At 40.7% G+C, this 24,754-nt stretch overlaps 1 protein-coding gene across 3 annotated transcripts in view; it reads right to left on the reverse strand.

The window, feature by feature from the left end:
- Positions 1 to 4,869: 4,869 nt before the first annotated feature.
- Positions 4,870 to 24,754, reverse strand: part of LOC138202537 (monocarboxylate transporter 2-like) — a 29,694-nt gene continuing 9,809 nt past the window's right edge. For all 3 annotated transcript variants that reach the window (XM_069156599.1, XM_069156601.1, XM_069156600.1), the window contains exons 2-5: positions 20,851 to 21,096; positions 12,789 to 12,932; positions 10,591 to 11,394; positions 4,870 to 10,044 (exon numbers count right to left, since the gene is read on the reverse strand). In XM_069156599.1, coding sequence (XP_069012700.1) covers positions 9,764 to 10,044; positions 10,591 to 11,394; positions 12,789 to 12,932; positions 20,851 to 21,067 — 1,446 coding nt within the window. In that variant the 5' untranslated portion in view covers positions 21,068 to 21,096 and the 3' untranslated portion in view covers positions 4,870 to 9,763. The remainder of the gene's footprint in view (positions 10,045 to 10,590; positions 11,395 to 12,788; positions 12,933 to 20,850; positions 21,097 to 24,754) is intronic.

Consider the following 24,754-nt stretch of genomic DNA (forward strand, 5'->3'; position numbering starts at 1 on the left):
ACACACACACACACACACCAGTCACGCTTGTGTAACCCAAATCAAAGCGCTCCGTTTGAAGACTCGTTTGGTTAATAAGTCTATTACGAGGCATAAAAACTGCAATTAGATGGAAAATCTGGAGCCAGTGTCAAAATCCCAGCTGATTTTCTCCAGGCAGATTATGCACAGACAGGGTTTGTCACCTGCAGTGACTCATACCGACACACTGCACCAATTAACAACCCCAACAAATAAAACTAGAAATATGGAAATTTCTACATCAACAAATGTTTAGGTATGCTTATACATGAGCATATGTGAGAGCATAAACAGGAGAGAACAGAACCAGTGTTAAGGCTCATGAAATGTTGATACTATTTTGTACATATGTGCATATAAATTAATTTTAGGCCAAACGTGTTTTCTTACTTTCTTACAGACGTGGGAGAAATGAAGAAATAACAACAGTGTCTAGGGCCAAATGTTTTCAAAGCCGTGGAACAGGTATTATTATCTGGTTAAAATATTTGGCGAGCCAGTGAAAAATGTGACCCTTACAATTTTTCACAAACTGACATATTGACACTGGCAAAGTGAAGGCAGGCGTGTTCCCCAGTAGACTTAAAACACAGACATCGTTAAAACACTCCTACGCTCAATATTTCTCTGCTGTCCACGACTGTAAACAACTTCAATAAAACATAATTGAATTGCATTCGATTTTACAGGTGTACCCAATGAAGTGGCCACGGTTATCATCGATGTAAAAAAATGGAATAACAGCAACGACACGCAGCAGCTAAAGAACGGTTAAATCTATTTATTTCAGAAGTTGAACGTTTGCTCGTGTTGTTCTGTGTCTGCTGGTTTTGCAACTGTTGTGATTGCCCCCCCCCCCCCCCCAAGAGGTGAAAGCAGATTTAAATAAATTAGTCCGCAAGAATAGTTACTTTTTCAACTTTCAAGTTGAAGCCAAAATAGACACATTGGAAAGACTGTCCACTGAAGTCTATATTCTGCTAACTTTATACTGCTGTCTGAATAATCTCCAGAAAAGTAGGGCTCCTCGCCCCCCGGAAGATCAGGATTATACCGTTTTCAAATGTTTGCTTGACACTTAGCTACAGTAAGATCCAGCCAGTAAATGGCAGAACACTTACAAAAGACTGAACAGCCAGTTCTTCACTCCACAACCTGGCACTGGAGCAGACAGATGTGCTGATATGCCATCTATAGCCGCGGGCCTTTTCTGACTTCTAAAGGCTTCCGCTGTCAAAATGGGGCGCCGGGGAGTGCATGACACAAAAGTTAAATGAAGGTTAAATGGAAGCACTTCAAAGTGGGCGATCTCCACAGAAAAATAACGCGGGAAAGGTTAATGTGTGTCTTGTTGAGACAGCAGAGCAGCTTGTAGCTTTTGGCCATATTGGTTTGGGGTCCGGTTTGGGTCAGAACGCCTCGGGGCCGCCGTTTATTGGTTGCATTCACACGGTTGCTGCGTGCAGCACGATAACAGGGTTTGAAACTGATGCTCTCAGAGCCGTTTTCTTTCAGGTTAGATTTTCCCTCTCGAGCTTCAGTACGTAGACTGTGATACTGGAGGCAGGCAATATTGTCTGCGTACGCGTTGTTGATATCACCCACCTCTAATATGATGCAAGCCTCTTTCGTGATTGCTGAGGCTGGGAATGCTACAGTAAAGCGTTTTCCTCAATTTTCATGGGTTTTACTTCACATGAAAAGAAAGGATTGGTATGACATAACAAAACGGACAAATAGGGGGTTACAGGTTTACGTTTTCGGAAAGTCTTCGAAAACACTCATTTGTACACGTGGAGGTTTTTAAAGGGGGAAAACACTTGAGGAGAGAAATTCAAACTCACCTCTTTGCCGTTGCAGTTCAGCAAGTGGATCCAAAGTGATGTAGATGTGAGCATTACTGTGAGCAAAGTCTGGCCAGGGTTCAAGGAAGACTGAAATACTCACAAGAAAAGGCGATAATCCAGGAAAACTGGAGCATAAATTCCGAGCGACAAAAACTTTTTGATCCAGCATCTAACAGAGAAAGAAGACTGGTGGTGGAGGCACTGTGTGGGTTAACTGCAGGGCGGTGCAGGTGGAGCAGATTGAGGAACAGGTGAGGTGGGCGTGGCCAATAGGAGACTGGGCATAGAGAGAGAGAGAGAGAGAGAGAGACACAGGGGACCTCTGGTGGGTGGAGGAAGTAAAACAGAGAACAAAATGTGAAGGGCAGAAAAAACTAAACTGTAACATTCACACCACGACAACTGTCAGTTTAGGAAAGTTACAGAGACTGCTTAACTAAAAATTCAAGAAGTAACAAAGATTAGGAAATCAAATCTCCTCTTAATGAACACATACAACAATATGAAATCCTAAATAAACATTAGTATGGACACGGCTGAGGTTGTGGAGGGACCTGTTGCGGCCATTGGTGTAGCCTTCAGTGGTTGTGAATGAGAAAGCGACTGCGAAGCATGAATGAAACTGCGGATAAATGCATCATTTCTCATCGAAGTAACGAAGTCCCATTTATTTTATTTACCAGGAGAATGGGTTTCTAACACGTCTTTAATATTACAAAAAATACTGTATTGTATTTGTATTTGTATTTGTACAATACTAAAAACGTTCACAGTATAAATTGGGTGTTTTGAGACATAAAGCATCTATATTTTCCCGTAAAGGTTGGGTTGCTCTGTGCAGTCTAGACACATTTTAATGCGAGTGCAGCAGCAGAAAATCTCTACCTTCAGTAAAAAGAAGCGAGAGAAATGGCCTGAGTGTGTTTATGCAGCCTTGTAATCATGCAAGAAGAAAAGACCAAGGGAAGAAAATCAGAGGAACAGAAGGCGTTGGAAGCAGGTGTAATGCAATTACCGGCTCAATGCAAAGAAACGGTAACTTCTCCAGTGGACCGCCTGCATCCCTTCAGAGTTTAACCTATTATCACAACATTGTCAGTGACGTGTGGTTGGCCTGTTCGCCAATGTGGCAGCTAATTGCCAACCGCCGGCACTCAGAAGGCAGCCGACCTGAAACTCAGCAACTTTACGGGGGGAATATTGTTTGACACTGTTTTTGAAGGTCAACTTCTTCTGCATTCAAACCCCAGCAGGTCTCTCTCTCCCCCTCCCTCTCCCCTCTCTCCCCCACCACTGGGTTGCCCCATTCTGCTGAAACGCCGATCACAGTGAACTGCAGAGGCGTATTGTTCTCCCTCTGCTGGGTGACCCTCACCGCCCCATTAAAATCTAGCCTGAAACTCCGCCTGAGGGTCTCCAGCCATCATCGGCACGCGCTGCCTCACCATATTGCATACTAATGAGACCATGTGGGTTGAGGCGGGTGGAGGGGAGGTGTGTGTGTGTGTGTGTGTGTGTGTGTGTGGGAGGGGGGTGGGGGTTCTGGTTTGCAGCTTTGAAGTGCGGGTTCGGATTGGTCACCAGGCAGAATTCATGACAGACTGATGCTTCGTTATGAGCGGATTTATTTATCATCAGTGAGTTTGATTGCAGGAAGGGCTTCATTTGGAGAACTTCTTGTCCCACCCAGCTGATTTGAAGTGCTGACTGTGGGCGGAAAGACACAGAGAGATATTAATATTCATTGCACTGATATGCCGAAGGATTATTTCCTCCACCGTGAAGGTTCGGTTTTAATTTGGGAGTTTTGTTTGTTTGCCTCTGTGTTATCAGAATATCGAAGAAAAAAAAAAAAAAAAAAAAAAACTTGTGAGACTTGAGAGTTCGGTGATCAGATCAGATCACTCGCCAGAATTTTAAGGTGATGACGTTTTTCCAGCTGCATCGGTCTGAAGTGTAATATTTTACGGTATATAATATAGTACCTGTTCAAAATATTATACATATTTGGATCTGGTTCTCTGAGATGTTTTCTGTGTGGTCTTAAACGTTCTAATAATGTTAACCTTAATCTGGATTAAAACCGCCACATGTTGAATTGTCACCTGTCTAATTTTGGCTATTATTGCAGACAGATGTGCTGATTATGATTTAGTCCAAAAAGACACAATGAGGGTGATGCACTGACCGAGTGGTTACGGTGTAGACCACGTGGGGGGAAACTGCTTTGCAGTCAAGTCCCTAGTTTGACTCCTCGCCGTCCAGGCCTCCGCTGCAGGTCGCTGTAACTGCTCTTTTTCTCGCATTTCCTGTCAACCTCCACTGAAACTATTAAATAAAGGCTGAGTGACAACAACAACAAAATGATGTCAGAAAGCAATACCCAACGGCATCAATGAAAATACAAACTCTATATTGTCGGTTTAAAAACATCTACGTGGAACCCTACACAAAAGTGAAAGCTGCACTCGTCAGTGTTTTTGTTCTTATCATCAGCTCTAACGACTGTGTGTGACGTTAAATGCTTCGGTTGAAGCGACAAACCCGCAGAAAATGATCGCCCAACTCTACAACTCTCATGACGTCTGCGAAGCGTTTTAGCGCCTTTCAGCCTGTGGTTTTGCTTTTTTGCGGTCCGCTGTTTTCAGGTAGCTGTTCTCAATGAAAAATGCTGCGACAGACAGGCTGGACGCTACCAGCCCGACACTTAACAACAAAGTGGACACGTGTTTTAGCTGCTGAAGAGGGAGAAAAAAACAAAACACAACTTCACTAAATGCTGCTCTGTGTGTGCTGGATGAAGTTAGGTGTAAAAAGTTTCATGTTCTTTTGAGAACTGACTGGAATACTTATCTATTAGCAGCTTTGACATCTGACGATACAGCATTGATGAAACGCACAATGAAGACAAATGTCACTGCGCGTAACGAGCGGCAGCGCAAATTTAAGACGTCGAGCATCAGTCAAACCACAAAATCATAAACGAAGTCAGGCGTCAATGTTTTCTTTTTTGACAGATACTTTATTCAGCTAGTGTGATAGGTGATATCTTTATATTAGAGTTACAAAAAAAAAACAAAAAAAAAACACAAGTACGTTTTCTATACCCGCGTGGTTCTTCTGACATGACGGCAGCAGAGGTAGTGGAAAGACTGACACAATCTGAAAACAAACGTTCCGACTCCGTGCAGCATACGGTCGTTGCCCCGGTGAGAAAGCACACAGTGCGTCTGCTACTGGAAGGGCGTTGTGGACTGAGTTCACTGCTGAGACAAAACACGGTACGGAGGTCCAAACACGTCAAAACAAACTGCCCTTAAAGGTGTTCGCGCACAGAAATATTTGCATCCTTAACTTTTGCGTACGAAGCCCTATAAACACAATATACAGTGAATATTGTCGGACCGAACAAACAATAAATATCTGGAATCGATTCAGTGCTTCGCCGTCTCGCATCGACGGCTTGTTTGTTCACATGTAGTTTAAAGAGGGAATTTTTTTTTTTGATTTGCAGCAACGTTAAGTCGATTATTTACAGAAAATGAAAGACTGCAGTGATTTGTAAACATACAAACGGCACAAACAAGCACAAACAATGTGTGGTGGTTGAAGCGATATTGTCGTTCATGCTCATAGTGGTCAGCATAGCACAATAAGGCACAGTTATCTGAACAGCTTTTACAATCCTTCAGCCTCCCAGTAGCACACTACCCTTGTACACAACCAGCACCAACACGTGCTGGATCCTCTTACCACATCCGCGTGAAGGAATTCAAGTTCGATACACGTGTTGGAAGATTTCATTCTGCAGATAGGATTTTTGTTAAATTGGAGGCGAAGGTAATCTCACTGGCTCTGCAGGTGGATATATGCATTTGCGTTTTGCGACCGTTGGAAAACCTGAATTCACAATAAACTTTACATTTTCCAAAATTCTGATATAAAAGAAAACATAAACTTTCATTACAGCACATTCAGGCCCAGAACACATATTCCAGAGTCAAAACAGATCCTTTGAATTCCTTTAGCAGGACAAGTTTAAGTCCTGTTCTCGCAAAAATAATGGACCTCTGTGGTTTGACGACGCGATTATTTCTGCCTCTTTATTGAAACAGTACGAACGACTGAAACTCCTGCTGTCACTTCAACAAGCTGACAGTGTTTGCTGCTAAGTGCTGTCCAGTCAACCCTGAAAACCTAAACTTGCGTGTTTCTAACAGTAAAGTGACATCTATTGCGGTCTGCACATCATCCCACACACCAGGAAATCAAATAAAGCTGCACAATAGTTAATTCAACAAACTTCCCTAAAGTGAACATTTTGTTTTTTCAAGACGTTGTGTGTGTTTACAAAAATAATACAAGAAGGGAAATAGTATTTATTATCCATTTAAACGTAATCTCTCCAAATAAATTTGGTTTAAGCAAGCCTTAAAATAAATCTCTTATCTCTACATAAACACACGTGAAGACATCTACGAGATACTAAGCAGGATAATTGATAAGGCTATAGGTGCATTTCATTCATTTGGATTCAAATATTACCAATTTCCTTGTCTTCTCAAAATAAACACCATTATAAACCAAGTTAAATAAAAACGTACATAGATTTGAAGTGCAATCTACATTAAGGAAAATACCATAAAACTTCATGCATGTGTTATTTACCTTATCACAGATGAATTCATATCTGATTTCTCAGACTACGTGTTAGTCATCTCTTGACTTTGCAATTACCTTTCAACCCCTTCAAGGGACCTGATGTGAAGTTTGGGAACGACACCTCTGAGCCACAACAGATGCTGCTTTTTTTTGTTTTGTTTCACTGCATGTTTACTACTGTTGTTATTTGAGCTCTGAGAGGGCTTCCAGGAGGAACAGTTCTTGTTCCTGACTTTAGGGGAATATGGTTGAATTCAAACACTCTACTGGCGTTGGGGGGGGGAAGAAAAAGGGGGAAAGTCAGTTAATTATTGCAAGGTTGTGTTTTGTTCCATTTTTTTAACATTTAAATACAAATAAATCTTATTCAAGTTGACAATACCCCTCCAAGAAAAAAAAAACCCCAAAAAACCCAAACCGATATAACCATACAAGTTAAACCTTACACATTACAAAAAGTAAATGATCAAATCTGGTTTGTTTTCCTGTTGAGGGACAACTCTTTCTCCAGCTTTTGGTCTTTGTGTTTGGACACCAGCAGGGGGCAGTGTTACTAGGTAGAAAGTGATTGTACAGCAGTCTTATTTCCGTCATTGAGAATCATCATGTAGTGTGTGTACAGTGAGCATAGTGAATTAAAGCAGCCTCTCTGTCCACTAGTTAAGTGCAAGCAGGATAAAGTAACATTCACGAAGGTTCGGTGTTGTCAATCAATCAAAGTCATAAGGAGGGTACAGACATGGTAATATAAAAATACTGCCTAATGTCGGCATGAAATGCTGGTGAACTAAGTGCATTTCAGGAGATGGAGTCTAAAGTTGAAAAGTTAGCAGATGACCTCGGTGACTATGAGACGTAACCCGAACACTCGAGACTCGCTCGTCCTAAAATGAAAATGTAAATGGGCCCAAGTCCAGGTCCAAAAACAAGCTCAGGGAAACTGAAGAACAGAATAGTGTGCAAATCTTTCAGAATGATCTTATTTACAATAAACAGCATAGCAGTTGTCATGGATACCCATCCTTCAGGATTTCCCATAGCAGCAGAGGGATTCCCCTGATTTCCCCACAAACTGTACACCCCAGTAGTGTCGAGTGTCATCATGAGTGTTGGGTAGAGATGAGACGTGGATACACCCGTGCTTAACGGGTGCACTTCTATTTTCATAATTCTGAATAAACATTTAAAGCTGCGGGGAAATCAGAAAATATCTCTGTTTCTTCTTTTAAAAAAATTACAATTCATTGGTTATTAAAGTGTGTTCGGACATCTGAGACAGGACACCATTGTTCAGGACATAAGCTGATGTGATTGACAGCACGGCAGGGTGACGTGTACAAAAACTAACACGTGGAATGGACAGAATATTCAACAGTATTGACATTTATAGCGACAGCATATGGCTATCCAGTATATTTGAGTGCACACTATACATGTAGACTTGATTAGTAATTCATTAATTATTAGTATATTCTGTAAATGCTGTTAGTGAATTAGTTCATGGGGAGACTACAGTATACAGAACACTAAATACTTTCCAATACAGAGACAGATTGAACAGATTACAATGAGTTCTCGTGTGTTTTAAGGTTAATTACAGAAAAAAAAAAAAGTGTGTGACATTTAACACAAACGTTTATCAGCTTCATATAATACTATCAAGTATTTACTGTACAATTCCCCTGCAGTCATTACTCTACAATACATTTAAGGCAATGTATCAATGGACGGTCACTAGCTACTAGAAGTACATTTCCCTGTATATCTGCATTAAGATATGAGAGAGGATATTGCTCACGGGCTCGAGGGGTAGAAAACCACTATTAAGCAGATGGTTTTTGGTCGTTAATACCTTATTAAGGCCCGCAGAGGAAATTACATTCAATTTAAATTCACTGAATTGCAGTAAATCCATAAAGTTGTTTGGGGTGAAGTGTGGTCATTTCTCCTTGAGTGAAACACACTGTATATGAGTATCAGACTATGGAACCCAAGACATTTAATGCAGCATTTTATGACTTAATCAAATGTATTAAAATGGGGCTTTTGTGCAGGTTTTACTACACGTTACAGTGCTCAGGCGGGCAGCATAATAACGCCATCGTCACCAGCTGTGAACACATCTGCTCTTTATTTATGGGAGTGGTAGTTTTTTAAGGCACCCAATTGCCGTACGAAACGCGGAGCAATTAGGACCTTCACAAATTCTCCACAACTTTTGATTTTAAAGGTTGATGGATGCGTGGAGAATGGCTGCGTCCACCATCATGGTCAATGAGGATTTCTTAGATTGTTGTTTGGTTAGCTGTCTTTGCTCATGACAATTGCAGCTTGTCTGATATGTCTTTACAGCTGGTGCGACCAGAACCTCAAACTGCCCACAAACTGTAAAAAAATGGAAAGAAATCAAGTTAGTTGTGAGGTGAACACAGAAATCAGTGTTGTTCAAGACATCTCCATTAACGGATACTGGCTGTTGCCAGCGTGAAACCTTTTTAGTGACAGAAATTTCTTTCTAAACACCAATAACTCCTTCGATTGCTTCGACTTATTAATTCAACCGTTATTTATTTACGAAATATGTCGTGAGGAAGGCTTAACTTATTTTGAACATGTGAATTCAGTTTGCTGGTGCTGATAAAACTGTGGCAACACACTGATGTTGCATTCACGTCATATCGGAAGACACAGTAGGAAGAACAGAATGACACGTGTTGCTTTAGGCTGGAGTATTTTACTTTATCGGGACGTGTGGAGATAAATTATATAAATATCCATTACTAATTTCTGAATTATATGTTTGCTCTTAGTTAACAAAATTCTGCAGTCCAGAAACAATAAACCCAAATGTTGATTTTAACTGTCACTGGGTTTCTGTCCCCAGTTGCAGTCTTTGCAGTTTATCCGATATGAAGGGAATGTGGCAAAAAAATATGAGGACACAGTTCGGTACTACAGTGTTTTCCACAGATATTTTCTGACTTTTAGCCTCTTCACATGCATACAGTATCTTACACTTTACTCTCTTGTAAATATTTCTATATGCCTCACAACCTCCTACCACATTGTTTGCTTTGGCAGTTAGTTTCAGGGAAGTATAGAGGACCCCAAATAGAGCCTGGTGGAACACCTGGAGGCACCTCTTGGCTTGGGGCCAAGGTCGTTTTATCGTCGTTGTGGGTGTTGTGAGTTTGAAGCAGAGGTGATGTGAGCTATTAGCGGAGTAGAACGATCTAGATGTTGGTTTCCCGCTGCATAGCTTCCTCGTTCTTCTGATTACTGTCGACCAGTATCTCAGAGGCTTGGCCTTCACCGTCGGCCTCCTTTTGATCTTGAACTTGGTCCGGATCTTCCGTCTCAGTCCGTTTGTACATCTCCGCACGCTTGCGCTCACGCTCCAAGAGTCTGTAGTTAATGAAGTTTCCGACGAAGAGCCAAATACTGGCCAGAATCACAACAACTCCGCAGCAGAAATACATGTACTTGTAATTTTTGGTGATATCCACCAGTTTTCCTGCAAGACAGCACAAAGTTTTAAAATGTTAAGGTATCGCCACAGTTACAGAGTGACAGAATTGAGATAAACTGAACAGAAAACATGTCTAAATGTCAACTATTGTCAAATATTGTGATTTCAGTAAAATCCTGGACTAACCCACATTTAATGGCAAAATCAATTCCTTTCTATCTGTGGCATCAAGACTGTCATTTGTGGGGGCAAAGTAAATCTGTGACAATGCTGACCTCTGAGGGAACCGAGTGCCTAGAAGTATGAAATGTTCCAAAGTATCTTGTAAACTAATTTCTTTCCCATTAGCAAAGGAGCTGGCTTTTTAAATGACTATCATGTTTGCAGAGAGCTCATCAGATGCAGTAGTTTTACAAATAGTTACCACCGCCCTTCGAAAACACATTTGTTTTGTGACCAGGCCTTGATAATGTTGAGGGTTTTACTGGCTGAACCTAATAGCCAGAAATGCTAAATACACTTGAATCTGTAGGCAGTAACTATGCAAGTGAATGAATTATGTTAACGAACTGACGGACAGAGAGACCATACCTGCTAACGGTGGACCAAAGAGAACTGGGCAGCACTCCACAATGGTCGTGAGTCCTACAGCACTGGAGAACCTCTGAGGTCCAACCAGGTCCATCAGTGTTTCAAACAGTACTGAGCTGACCATGCCAAACGCAAAGCCGAAGAAAACCGCATACACCACCAAGCCAGTGTAGTTTTCAACCAGTGGGCAGAGGAGATGGCATACCCCATTGTACAGCACAGCAAAGCTGAAGAAGTACTGGATCCTGGGCCGGACCCAGCGTGAGTTAGCCAGCAGCCCCATGGAGGGCCTGGCGAACATGTCGACGAAAGCCAGGATGGAAAGCAGGAAGGCGGCAGAGTACTCGTCCACACCCATGTCCTTGGCGTAGGCAGCAAGGAAGACAATAGGTGCGAAGAAGCCCAGGAACATGATGACATTGCCTGACAGGTAAATGAGGAAGCCGCGATGCTTGAACAGCGACAAGTCCAGGTACTTGTTGATTGTTTGCCAGGTAGTGCGCTTCTCTTTCGTCGTGGTGGCGATGACGGCCAACTCTTCGTCCTTCTTGGCCTTGCTGGCCGGCGGTCCCAGCGGCCTCATGAGGGAACCGGCCACACAGCAGTTCAGCAGCAGGCCACCCAGGATGAGGAAGCTGCCTCTCCAGCCGAACTGGTTGAAGAGGTACTGGTTGAGGGGAGCCAGGGTGCTCAGGAAGACCGGACTGCCGGCCATTGCCATTCCGTTAGCAATGGGGCGTTTCTTTGAGAAGTATCTGCCAATCATAGTCAATGCTGGCTGCAGGTTGAAGGCTAGTCCAAGTCCTATGATGACAGAAATATATTAAGGCTTGAAACAGCTATACTACAACTGTTAATGCAATAACCTGTGGTAAAGAAAACCGTTAAAAATGATCTCATTTACTTTTTAAACAGAAAGAAATTGAAAGAACACGATCATAAGAAGCTCAGCTGAGAACAAGCTAACTATAGCTCCATGGCTGGTGCTTTGAAGTGCAACTTTTTTTAAGCCATGCTAGCAGCTTTACTCCACAGATTATCCAATCGTTTTGTTTAAACATGCAAAACTAATGACATTCCCATCAGCCGCAGCCATACTCTGCATTTTGTGATAATAAACAGATATTAGGAAGCTTAAACACGTCACAAAAGGGTAAAAACTACACCTGCTTACATCTTAGCATTGTCAATGAGCGCATTCAGATGTGCTACTGTTAGCATTTAACTAAAAGTACAGCTTGACAGAGCAGCTGGCACGGCTGTAGACTCTCCATCTTGTTAGTATGACAGTTTCACCAATACGTAGACACACACATATATATATGTATATATATATATATTTTTTTTTTTTTTTCATTCAGCAGTAATGTGCACACTATTTGATTCAGATTTTGTTTAACTTACAATATGACAAAAAATAAAGTAATGTCAATTTGATTTAACAGCTGGATTACAAGAATAGCAAGTTACAATACTTTGAGTAAATGTGAAAACACTTTTCTTAATAATGTGATAAACTTACCAATAATTAAATGACTTCATATAATGCAGCAGTTCGTAACATTGGGGATTGGGACTCTCAAGTTTAACATGCACATTTACATTTATTAGCAATGACATTAACGTTACCTTTCCTGAGGTGGAGGTTGGGGGACAGGGAGGTGGTGGTTGCACATTGTTTTGTATTTTTAAGAGTGGGGTCATACTTATAAAGATTAAGAACCACCTCTCTGATGACAAGGCATTGAGAGCTGCCCAAAGTTTGATCTATTAAAGAGCTTTAGTACAGAATAAATTAAATCAAATTAATATTAAAAGGTAAATTGATGTAATTTCACTGGGCTTTGAGTTGATACCGTTGTACTGAATCTGAAGTAGATTTCTGAAATTAGAAACAGTGAGGACAAATTCAGCTTTTACCAGGGGACTCTAATTTTGAGGCAGGTAGGCTTTTGTTTTACAAACCCTAATATATATAAAGTAAGTTGTAAGATGGAGCATAGAATTTGAAAATATAGGGTAAAAAAAATGGAAGCAATTAAAAAAAATTCTAAAAAATAGAATGAACGAATGAATGAATGAATGAAAGACATAAACATTCTTCATTCTCAACTGGTTTTATTTTTAACCTGCAACTAAGAAGTAGAAGATAATCAAATTAACTTAAAATGGACTTAAGTGGATTTAAACGGACTTACCGCCGATAACGCCGATGCAGATGTAAAGCTGCACCACGCTGTTGCAGAAGGAAGCTAAGATCATGCCAAAGGAACAGAGGCAGCCCCCCATCATGACGATGGGCCTGCAGCCGTACGTGTTGACCAGGATGCTGCTGATGGGACCTGCAACACACGGAAAACAGGGAATTAAAACACGCGTGTTGCATGTTCACAATTGTCAGAATCACTGAAAGTGAGTGAATAATGATTTAATCTGGTTAGTGCGGCACGCCAGAGAGCCCATCTGCTATTAATAGCAGCAACTGGCCTGCTTCAATTTTTAAACACGGCACTCACACCATCTTGTGTCAAATCAATTTGAGGTAAGTACTGTAAGTGACAGCGTGATAAATTAGAAAAGACTTGCATGTGAGAATGTAATTTAATATTCTATATAATGTGTTTTAGGATACAGAGCATATGTTTATTTTAGAAAAACAGCTCAAATGCATCAGGTAATATCTTATTCTTCAGGTTGCATTTTCAGCTGCTGTGCAAACAAGCAACTTGCACAAAACATATTTCTCACACAGAACCAATACAAAACTATTTCTATCATTTGCCGTGTTGTAGTGATGTAAAAGAATTACCTACTGCAAGCAGGTTAGGTTTATATTCGGGTAACTAAAGCTGCAAAGCAAATGTAAAAATCCTAAACGAGGTGAAGGTGCAGCCAAATCCCCAGTTTAACCATATTTGAAAGTGAAAACAGAGGTCAACATTCATATTATGAAATGTGCATGAAATCTTGAAAAAGGCACTTTCTGGTTCAACTTTGTGGACCAGCTGTACTTCTTGCAACATTACATCTTTCCACACTTTCACTGCTATGAATTGTAATTGTTTAACTGTTAGTCATAAATTATAATAAAGATTAGGGGTTTATTCGTCCAACATTATTTCAATTACAAAAAATCTGGTTTTGAGATTTGGCCAAATCCTCGAATCTCAACATTAAAGATGATTTTAAAGCTGCATTATTGCTTTTCTGACCACTTGGGGGAAGCGCAGTAAACAAAAGACTGACATATTATCATTTGATAGATTTGATATAGTGAATGACCTGATGAATTAAAGAGCAATATCGCCCCCTCTTATAGCTCTGCTTTGGTCTGCAGTGTAGCCTGACCGATATACCAGCCGATACCGATATCGGCCTCTCGCAGATATATTGTTACTGGCACGCAATATGATATATGAATGGTATGACATTTTTTAGAGAACATTCTGCAGAAAAATATGTTTGGGATGAATTACAAATTGTTCTATATATGTGTGCGTGTCGTTTTTAATAGTGTTTCATAATTATTAACAACAGTGGAGTTTAGTGTTTCAGTGCACTGATGTCTGTGCGATCGGTAATTGTAAAATATCCTGACTCCATTACAAATCTTTGTCACAAGTATTAAAGTGTTTAATAACCACATTTAAGGAATCACTCCATTTATATATTTTGGCCCATTTATCAATATCAGAATTGTATTGCTCTCTAATGTTGGTATCGGCCCCAAAAATCCAGTATCGGTCAGATTATCGTCTCCAGCAATTCATGAGGAAAACTCCTGAGCTGCTAAATGCTACCACCTAGTTGCTGACTCCATCAGGGGGCGATTTGGTGGTGCAGAGGGAGTATCGTGCTGAAAACTGCCTGTTGATGCAAACAAAGTTGATGAGAGCTGAAAGAGTGAAACAGAAAGCTAAAGTTGTGGGCCAGAAAAAGATAAATAAGTTGAAAGATGTTAATAGACTGTGAAACTAATTGTAACTGCAGAGTCCAGTTGAATTTTTTTTTTTTTTATTGTTTATTGCAGTTTTAAAATGTTAGCATGTTCGGTAGGGATGACAACTAAAGTCATTTATTATGATTAAAGCTTGTGATTAAGTTGATGACTCACCATCTGTATCATCTGTTATCACTAAATATTGTTTAGTCTTCTGACAAAATAAATCTGAAATATAACTTAAGCAAAACTAATATAATACTTGTTTTATGTGACGTTGGTTTAATTCCAGGAATTATTAAATATATTTTGTATTTCTAAATTATGACTCACTTTATTACATTTTGAGTAAAGATGGTGAATTTATGTTGTATTGGTTCCATTTTTCCAGGGAAGGACTGAGAGTCTTTGATCAGTTTCTCTGAACATAACATCCGATGCATAATGAGGCAGCTTCCAGCACTTTTTAGGAATCTTATAATTGCCACCATCTTCTAACCTTCAGTTGAATTTTAAGTACAGGAGGTGAAAATCGAACAGGGAGAGAGAAATGTAATGACATTTTTTTTTTTTTTTTTTTTTAAATAATGCACTCATTACCAGCCAGAAGATGTATCATATTTCTGCCAGGCCCACTGCAATTTAAAAAAGCCACAACGGGCGAGGAGTCATCTCACTTAAATTCGCTCTGCATGAATCTTTTTTCGACCTTGAGGAAAGTTCCCCTCATTTGCATCCGCGGCAGTGATCAGTATTCTCGGGGGCTCGGCGGGACCCGAGTCGGACCGAGATGAGGAAGCCCCTGAGCCTGCACATTACCTCCCTTGAAAAAAAAAAAAAAAGGCTTATCATCTCCTGGCCAGACGCAGCGTGGACTTCATTACACAGCGGACAAAACCCCAAACTAAATATAACCACCTCGATCCCAAAAGGGAATGACACATAGAAATGCGTTTTTCCCTGAGCCTTTAATGTGAGCTGTGGCGAAGAGGCTGGTACAGCTCATGACGCGAGGATGCCGGCTATCCATCACACTTCAAATAGGATCAAGTCGACAGACATGGAAGCAAACAACTTTTAAAAGCTGTTTTGGGCTGCAAGAAGATGCAGACACGCTTTTCTGAAGAGACCGCGTCTGGCTGTCGACTTGTTTCACAGACTTTTTCAGTGAAATAACAGGAAGAACCGGACTAAACCCAGTTTATTTACCAGATAACGGTTCGTCCACATTTTCAGGTTGACATGAGGCTTTGAGGTAAAGTGAGCGGCGACGGATGGATGATGTTAAGGTGCTGGTTTTAAGCTTAGAGAATAGGGTCACCTGCAAGAACAGTGTGAATGCGGAAAGTTAGCACCACTGAGGTGCCTTTGAACAAGGCACAGAAGCCACCACCTCATCATTATAGAGGCGGAAATGTCAACACTTACATGTTTCCCCACAATATCCCCATTTCTTTGGATAATCCACCGACAGCAATGACAAAGGTTTTCATTTGAGTCCCTTCACGGTCTGTGGATTATTCGACAGTGTAACAGGGGCACACGTAGACTACAGAGGTTAAGTGTTCAATCACTTTCACGTGCAGCAAATCCGTGGGAACCTCAGGGTGCTGCTGAACTGGAAATGACTTTTAAAGTTCAAGAAAAGTTTTTTAGGAAGACCAACAATTACAAATTATGTTAAAAGATGGTATTTAGTTTAAAGCTGAAGGGGATTGTGACTTTACGGTGTCTTCATGCAAATAAGAATAAATTAATGACAGTGAGCACTCTATATGCCAGAGATATGTTTTCATTTGTAGAATGTAAAATCTTTTTTTTTTTTTTTTTTTAAAGGTTGTTTTTTTGCCTTCTAAGAAACGATTTACTTCTCATCCGGTCTTCAACTTGTCTTTATGACTGACAGTGAATGTAACACAATGTCTCTACACCCAAGGTCAACTCTCTCTCTCTCTGGATTAGCGACATTGATCCAACACAGACACCGCATGCAGCTTAAACGCATCATCAGAGTGCGACACTCGCCGTGCTGAAGGCATGAGGGATGGTTGCCTTACAGCTGTCTGATGTAACACGAGGAAGGACTGCACCACAGAGCTGAAACATTGCCAAACCCTCCTGTTTCTAATAGGACAGATTGTGAAACTAAAATACCGCCCGAGGGGAAAGGTTGTTGGTTGTTTGGAAAGAAAAAAAAAGATGTTGTTTGCAAGTTGATTTGCATGGTTGATCAGGCAACTGACGATGCAAAATCTCCAGGAGAGGTGAGGTCGTTGTCACGCCAACATCGCTGATTGGTTCATGTTGAGGTTTGCAGGTTGATCTGTTTTCCACCAACTTTTGAGGTCTGTGAAACCATTTTCAGTTTCGTTGACATGAACATGCAAATTTGTATGGCTTCTGGAGAGGAAGGTGTCAGACAGAAGCTAAAAACACAGCCATGTAGTGTTTGAGGGACATGGAAATTACAGTTCCCCAAAAGAAACAATAAAATGAGAGGGTTGCTGGGAGATTGCCTAAAAATAAAATGTGTGGCAAGTATTGAAACTGAGTTCACAGTACAGGGACTAGCAAAGTTAAGAAAGCTCCTCCTCTGGGCACCCCAGTTGTCTGTATTAAATCCATTCAATAGCTGTTGAGATATTTCAGACCAAAGTGGTGGTGGACTGACCGACCAACGCTGCCGTCCACAGGTTCAAATCTGAAAGAAGCAGACCAATCAGAAAACAAAGAAGCCACTATTTACATTTGTTTGGCTCCAACAAGCATGTTTGGCATTTTTATTGACAAATCAATCAGGAGTTTGAGTGGGTCGTGAACTCTCAGACAACAATGAAGTCCCTGGTAAACATAGTGCTGTGTCAAAGGCCAAAGATTTTAACAAAGGGGAGGACAGCATGGTGGATATTGAACTTTCTACAGCGTGACCTCATGGTGACCTGACCTCTCTGGTTTATGACATTCAGTCAATCCAGCTGAAAACAAGCTTGTTTTGTATGTTTAGTTCATAAAAAGGTCGACAGGTTGAAGACACAAGGTTATCACCGGGCTGTGGAAAGAAGTTAAAAGGTCATTTGGATCCATTGTATTATTATTTCTGGGTGTCGGAGGCTGTCGGCTCATTATCAGGCCGCTTCACCGTGACGACAGATCAGTGTAAACACCAACACACACCCGGACGCAGCGGTGGGGAATTAGAAAGGTGTTAAAGCAGTCAAACAGCGATTACTTCATCAGCGTACGAGGCAGAACAAGAGAGCAGGTGTTTAATGAATAGCTGATGAGAGCAATCAATATGAATGAATGAGTAACAAGAGCAGCTCACTTAGCAACTGCACATATTGACGCCGTCCCCCATATGATAATGACATACAGTCTCTGTGAAGCAGCAGTGGGTGATCGGTAGAAGTGCGGCTCTCTCGGTGAGGTTAGAGGGAAGGCACTAATTGACAGTAACCAGAAACGTTTCTTGACGTTCAACAAATGTGTTGCACTAATAATTGTAATCATGCTTGTAATTTTCAGGCTGCTTTAGATTCTGACCAGCACGTGTTTGAAGTCACACTCAGCAAACCTTCACTGCAGAGTGGCTTGTTTGAACCTGACGAATGCGTCCTGTTCATGAGGTGTCCCGTCATACAGTTTGATGATCAGCTTCATCAGCATTCCCAAAGATTACAGTGATGGATTTCACACTGTCAACTGCAACAGAGGATTTAGACTTATTTTCAAATTGCCATTTTGGTTGATTGATTTGATTCATTAATAATTAAAGATGCTTTCACACCAACTTTGTTCGGTCCAGACCTTCGGACTTCTGAGTTTGGTCCGAACCAAAGTAGCGGGTGTGAAAGGTGCCTCGAACCACGGTGCGGACCAAAGGAGCACATTTTTATCCGACCAAGAGAGGTGGTCTCAGTCGGGATCAAACCGAACCACGGTCCGGCTCGTTTCAGTGAGGAACACTCTTTGGATGGTTCAGACTATTTGAACAATTACAGGAGGCTGAGGCAGATTAATGTCGCTCATCAAAAGGAAGTGAAAATTAACTGCAGGACCACATAAGCAGAGGAGGAGACCAAGGATTTAATTGTACTTTGGTCCGACGAAGAATTCCAAAGTTGAAAAAAACACTTAAAAATATCAAAACTATAAACTCGTGAAAGAAATGAGACGCAGCCCATGTAGGTGATGATGACAAGATGTAGGTCACGAAAAGGTCTTAAGTATGCTTGCAAAATTGCAATATGAAGCTAAGGGACTCACTTGGGAGGCTGTAGCTCAGTCGGTAGGGTGGGTTGCACACTAATCGGCAGGTTGGTGGTTCGATCCCCAACTCCTCCTGTCCACATGCCTGAGTGTCCTTGAGCAAGACACTGAACCCTAAAATTGCTCCCGATGGGTGTGTTGTAAGTCGCTTTGGATAAAAGCGTCAGCGAAATGTAATGAAACCAAAACAAATCAAATGTGTATATAAGGCAACGAAAACATGAACTTTGGTTCGTACATTTAGGTGTGAAAAAGAAACTCTAGGGAATATTTCAGAGGGTTTTTCCGCTTACTTGTTCGTCAGGTCTGAATCTCTCCTCAATTTATGCAAACGAAGATGCAAGAAGTTCTTTTAAATCACATTTATGTGACAATTAAGGACATTTTCTCTCATGATTAATTCCTGCACGAGGCCTACTGCTCCTAAATGACCTTGAATGTATCTTTGGCCTTCATGTTCTGATATTTTTTGTTACCTCTTAGTTACTGAATGAAGATTTACTAAATTCTTTGTCTGTTTTTTCGATGGGAGCTGCACTCCACGACAGAGGGAGTGAGCTTTCCAGGCCCGCCGATGACCAGTACAGATGGTGACAACAGCGCAAGATAAGAGTGACGGGAGGATTACAGCGTGGACAGATGGCAGCCGTGGCACTGCCAAGCACAAGGCTGCAGGGCCGAGGCCAGAGTGGGAAATACAGAAGGTGATCGGAGCAATATGGTGGAGAGGCCTGCTGAAAACCCAACCCGACCCTCCAAAGGCTCCTCGTTAAAATAAAAAACAACCGGTGTCAGTGTTTGGGATGATAAAATGGTTGCGACAATGGTGGTCTGAATTTGATTGGTGGCTGAGCTTTATTAGTTTAGTATGTAGAAATGAAAATTCAGCTTCAATGTCTTTATTTAAATTTTTAAAAAAGAACAATATACGCCGTTTTTGGCAGTTTTAATGGCAAAACTTTTAGAACAGATTTTTGTTTATCTAAAACTCTGTCAATCTGCTCATGTAGAGAAATGGAGCAGTATATCACAAAACCCAGCAGCTCCGAGTAGATTATCTCTCCGAACAAACATGCCGATTGTAGGTCTTGTCAGTGACACTCCAAGGAATTGTGATTTGTTGTTTCTGTTTGTTTGGCAGAGCACTGTGGTTTTCTGACTGTCTGGAGGGCTTCAGCGTGTGACGCTGTGCCAGCATCCTGGTGGTCTCAAATCCAGGTCACGATCCGATCACGCCACCTACTTACATCTGTACGCTGTCACTGCCTGTCTTAAAGGTAGAACAAAAAACTAGCAGATTTGAGCACTGTGTCCTCTGTGACTGTTACTCCACGTTATGGCCATCACCAGTAAAACACAAACGAGTCGAGATGACACGACTACTTGTTGCTGTTCGTTTTCAGTCAGGTCATTTAGTTAAGCTAGAGGGCGAGTTTACACTTTCACCACAAGTAAAAATGGGTCTGTGGAAATTGTGAAATAAAAATAGAAACTAAATTTAAAAAATACCACCAGATTGACTTTACATAAATGAACAGAAATATATAAAGATGCATAAACCTGTGCTGGAATAAAATGGAATATTTGAACCTCTTGTGTTAAGTGTCAGTGTTTGATTTTAGCATGCGCATAAACTGTTACAACCTTTTGAAAACATCAAATATACATATAAAATCAAACTGTATTTTCCAGTATTTGTTTTGAACTCCTACTCAAGATGAAAAGGTAACAGTCCCAAACACTGGACATAGAGAGGGCCTTTGTGCCTTTTGTGACCACTATAGATTGTATTACATGCTTGGCTGGGGAGGGTGAGGAGAGGGAGGGTGGTCATTTGGTTGCAATTTGTAACCTCACCACTATATGCCATTAAATCCTCCATACTGCTCCTTTAAATCTACGTGACCTTAATCTATAAAGCCTGACGTTCTCCCATCGGTAGTGCACCAGGGGACTTAACAGTATGTAGTTCGTATTCCCTCACACAACAAAAAATTCAATTTTACTTTGATTTTAAAATTAGATGAAAGTAAATGCGACCCGCGACTCACCTGCAGCGTACATGACCGCGAGCATGATGGAGGAGATCCACGCGATCTGACTGTAGGAGGCATCGAAGATGATCTGGATGTCTTTGAAGAAGACCGTGATGGCCTTGGGGAAAGCGTAGGAGAAGCCGATGGAGATGAAAGATGCGAGGACCACAGCCCACCCCCACCCGCCGTCTGGTGGGGCCGTGGCGGGGGGACTCGTGGCCGGGGGTGGCATCACTGGCCCACCTCAATGCTGACTATTCTCTGTAATGACAGAAACAAAAAGGGACGGAGAAGAAATTAAAACTCACAGAGAAGAAAACGTACATTATGCATGACTTTATTTTGTCCTGCTGATTGATTATTGATTAGTCACATCTCAGCAAGCTCTTTCTCCTTCTCTCTAAAGTCCTTCGGGACTTTAAGGTTAGAAATAAATTAAGCTGAGAAGCTGTTTATAGAAAAAACGTCACAGATCATTACAGAAAATATATAGAAACATCCAATCAGCTCTTATTGACGGTACACACTCGGCCGTGGGATTATTAAGGAGGTCAAACAGCTGTGACCTCTCCGTCGTTCAGATGAACCAGTGTCAGCAGAAATAGTACACGAGCGAGAAGGACATCCGTATCCTGGAGAGGACGAGCGCCAACACGCTCTCCCACACGGCCACAGGGCATAAACTCGCTCTACCGGAGACACCAGACCCGCCCTGTCTAGTTTGAACTTTGACCCCGCCCCTCTGCCCTCAGGCTGCAGTGGAAACTAAGGCGGAGGCTGTCAGCTGACAGAAGCGCGTGGCAGTATTGAATCAGATGGTGCTGTGTACAAAACAAACATGCTCTAATTACATGTGAATTTTGTTTTAATAAAACCGAGAGTGGAAACTGCCCACTGCCACATGTCACTCTTTTGATTTGTTTAACACAAACACACGCGTTTATGTTTTCATGGAAACATCATAGAGCCGAGAGGGCAGCTGCTGTGTTCAGCTATGCCTAACTGTATTGGCTTCACCTTTCTAAGCAGACAGGAAGAATTTACGAAACGTACAATTAGTTTCTGGTGCATACTGAGATCATGGGAAGCCAGGCGGATCAACATGTTTGGTCGTGTTTGCATTGCAAAATCACAAGAAAACAATTAATTGATATTAACCCAGCTAGACCTGTTTTACCCAAGTATAGCTGTGAAATAGCTTCCACCAGTTATTGCATCAGACAGCAGAAGAGACAATTAAAGGGGCACTTCACTCTAATTTCACACATTAAGTTCAGCTTTGTTTTAATTGGACATGAGCTGCATCCTGTTGTCATTATGACAACATATGGGACTTGATGACTATTTATTAAAAGTCGCATGTGCCCCCCGCCATCTTTATGGAGGTACAATATGTGATCTAAGAACCCCTTTATTTACAATAATATGCATAACAATTCATTCTCTGTGTTAACGTAGGATCTTTTCTTCTACTTTGGCTCAGATTCTTGGTAACCAAACGTTTCTTAACAAAAATATCTCTTTTCAACACCCAAAGTTGCATACGGTGAACAGCTGCAGTGTGGATGATGAAAAGATTTTTTTTTTTTTAATGTTCCTGCAATGTGATTTAAAGTGGTCTGCACTTGCTAGAATGTGCAACTGACCAATATTTACTTATTTATTCATCTGGAAAAATGTTTTTTCCAAAGGAGATGTATTCAGATTTTTTGCTTTTTTGACCAACATCCAAAACCTAATCACAAGTTTACTTCATAAAACAGGTAAGTAAAACATCAAACCCTGATATTTAAGAAGTTGGAACCAGAAACAAACATTTTTGCAAGTAAATTGACTAAAACTAAATGATTACTTATTAATTGTCTTTTGATAAACTAATCGATTAATCTGCTAATTGTTGCAGGTCTACTTTTTACCACTTTGACATTTCTATATGGACAAGGCTTGATCACATTAACTGTACTTACACTTTAATCAGCTTCAAATTAAGCAGACGAAGACACACACACACGCACACGCACACACGCACACACACACACACACACACAAGATCAAAGGAAATGGCAAAATAAATTAGCATGAATCCATACATGATCAATAAAGGGTCTTGATGTTGTTTATAGCCATTAAAACTAAGCAGCTTTCTCTCACATCTTAGTCCTCTTCTCTTAAGCCAGTGCTCCCACTGACAACATCTCCCCTATGACAGTTATCACATCCCACCAGAGTATTTTCTAAATACTATCATCTGCACCACCCTGCCATTTATCTCTTCAGAGAGCAGCTCTCACAGCTTTGTGTACAACACTGTCCCACAGATTAAAAAAAAACAACAACACCTCTCCTTCAAACGAAACTTCTCAAACAACCGTTTTTTTTTTTCATTGTTTCACACTTTTGAAAAAAAATCTCCCATCCTATTTAAGACGCAATGTAAAAATAAACTTTCAGCTTGCTGATTCATAATAACCAGCATGGAACGACATCTAACAGCTTTATTTACTGACATAAGCTTTAAAAGGGAAGTGGAAGCCTCAGCCCCCAAGAGTGTGTGTAAATGACTCATGAAAAATCCACATTCATAAATGATGTCGCTCTACTTCCTCATTGCTGCTCTGGACAGATCGGGTTGCAGTGTTGTGGAGACTCAAACATACTAAGATCTGAAATAAAGGGTTCTAAATTGCGTGTTTCTTCTAAAAGTTTGTACATTTATTTTGAACGCCTTTTGCGGATGCTTTACTAAAAGTAATTGCATCTTTGATATCAGGTGAAGATCGATCTATTTAAATGAGGTATTTGCATGTTAAAGTGATTCTAGCCGTTGTAACAGAACGACTGCAAAAAGCAAAAGGAAATCTGATCCCGCTGAAATGAATAAATATCAATATAACAAGAAAGAAGTCAATGAGGATAAGGTACAGCTGCTGGCTTTTATGCAAGTTGGAGAGTGACATTAAAATAACTATAAATGGGTCTGAAGGAATAAATTCATGTATAAAAACAAGTAACATATAAACACGTATCTGCATTTAAATATTCATACAAATCTTTAAGGTTGTGTAAACACTGGTGCAAGTTTACATGAATAGTCAATAATGTAGACTCAATATTTTAATCTATTTAATTTAATTAAATCAACAATATAATCAGGCTAATTTTAATAGTTGTTCTGCACGACTCATCAAGAGGGTCTGATTTCAGTCACAACACGTTCAAATAAAAGCTATGTTAAGAAATGAATGGGTTCTGCCTACTGAAATGCAAGCAAAGGGCTTTTAATTTGAAACAGATGCATTAAGTGTTGAGTTTGTATTAACAGTGTAATGCAGTAACTTTAACAGGGCAAACGGTAGCGGATCAAAAAGAGGCTTTTAAGTTGGCAGCGTGAATCCATCGATACATCTTAATTGTCAATATGACAACTTTGTTAATTCCTTTTGTTTGTTTGTTTTTTTACTGTCTTGCATAACATACACTTTATATGTTATTAAATCTCCAACCGCTTAAAAAATGTAAATTAATTTCCACCAGATCAAGAGGACTGTGAACATTTATTTAACACTTATTGCCTCACTTAGAAAAACAGTAACAACACTTATGGTCTCCACCAACTCCTGTGTAAAATATCTAGATAACAGCGACATGGTCCACTGTGGTCACCCGCATTTTTTGCACACTTAAAACTTAAGTTGGTTTTGCAGATTTTTGGGCTGAAATCAGCTTCTTGCTGCACTGGAAATTATAGTGGTAGAGCAGTGAAAGTGAACCGGAAAAGAAAAGCTACAGACGGTTTTACCAAACGTTAAAATATTCAACACAGCTAATGGAAACGGCAGAGTTGGTTGATCACTTTCTACACACTGATAACTACAAGTGATCATTTTCACTTTACATATTTTGATTAGCGCAGCTTTAA

This window comes from Embiotoca jacksoni, unplaced genomic scaffold (genome assembly GCF_022577435.1).
Source record: "Embiotoca jacksoni isolate LCO1_2020_lvr unplaced genomic scaffold, fEmbJac1.0.p SCAF_21, whole genome shotgun sequence".
Taxonomy (NCBI): domain Eukaryota; kingdom Metazoa; phylum Chordata; class Actinopteri; family Embiotocidae; genus Embiotoca; species Embiotoca jacksoni.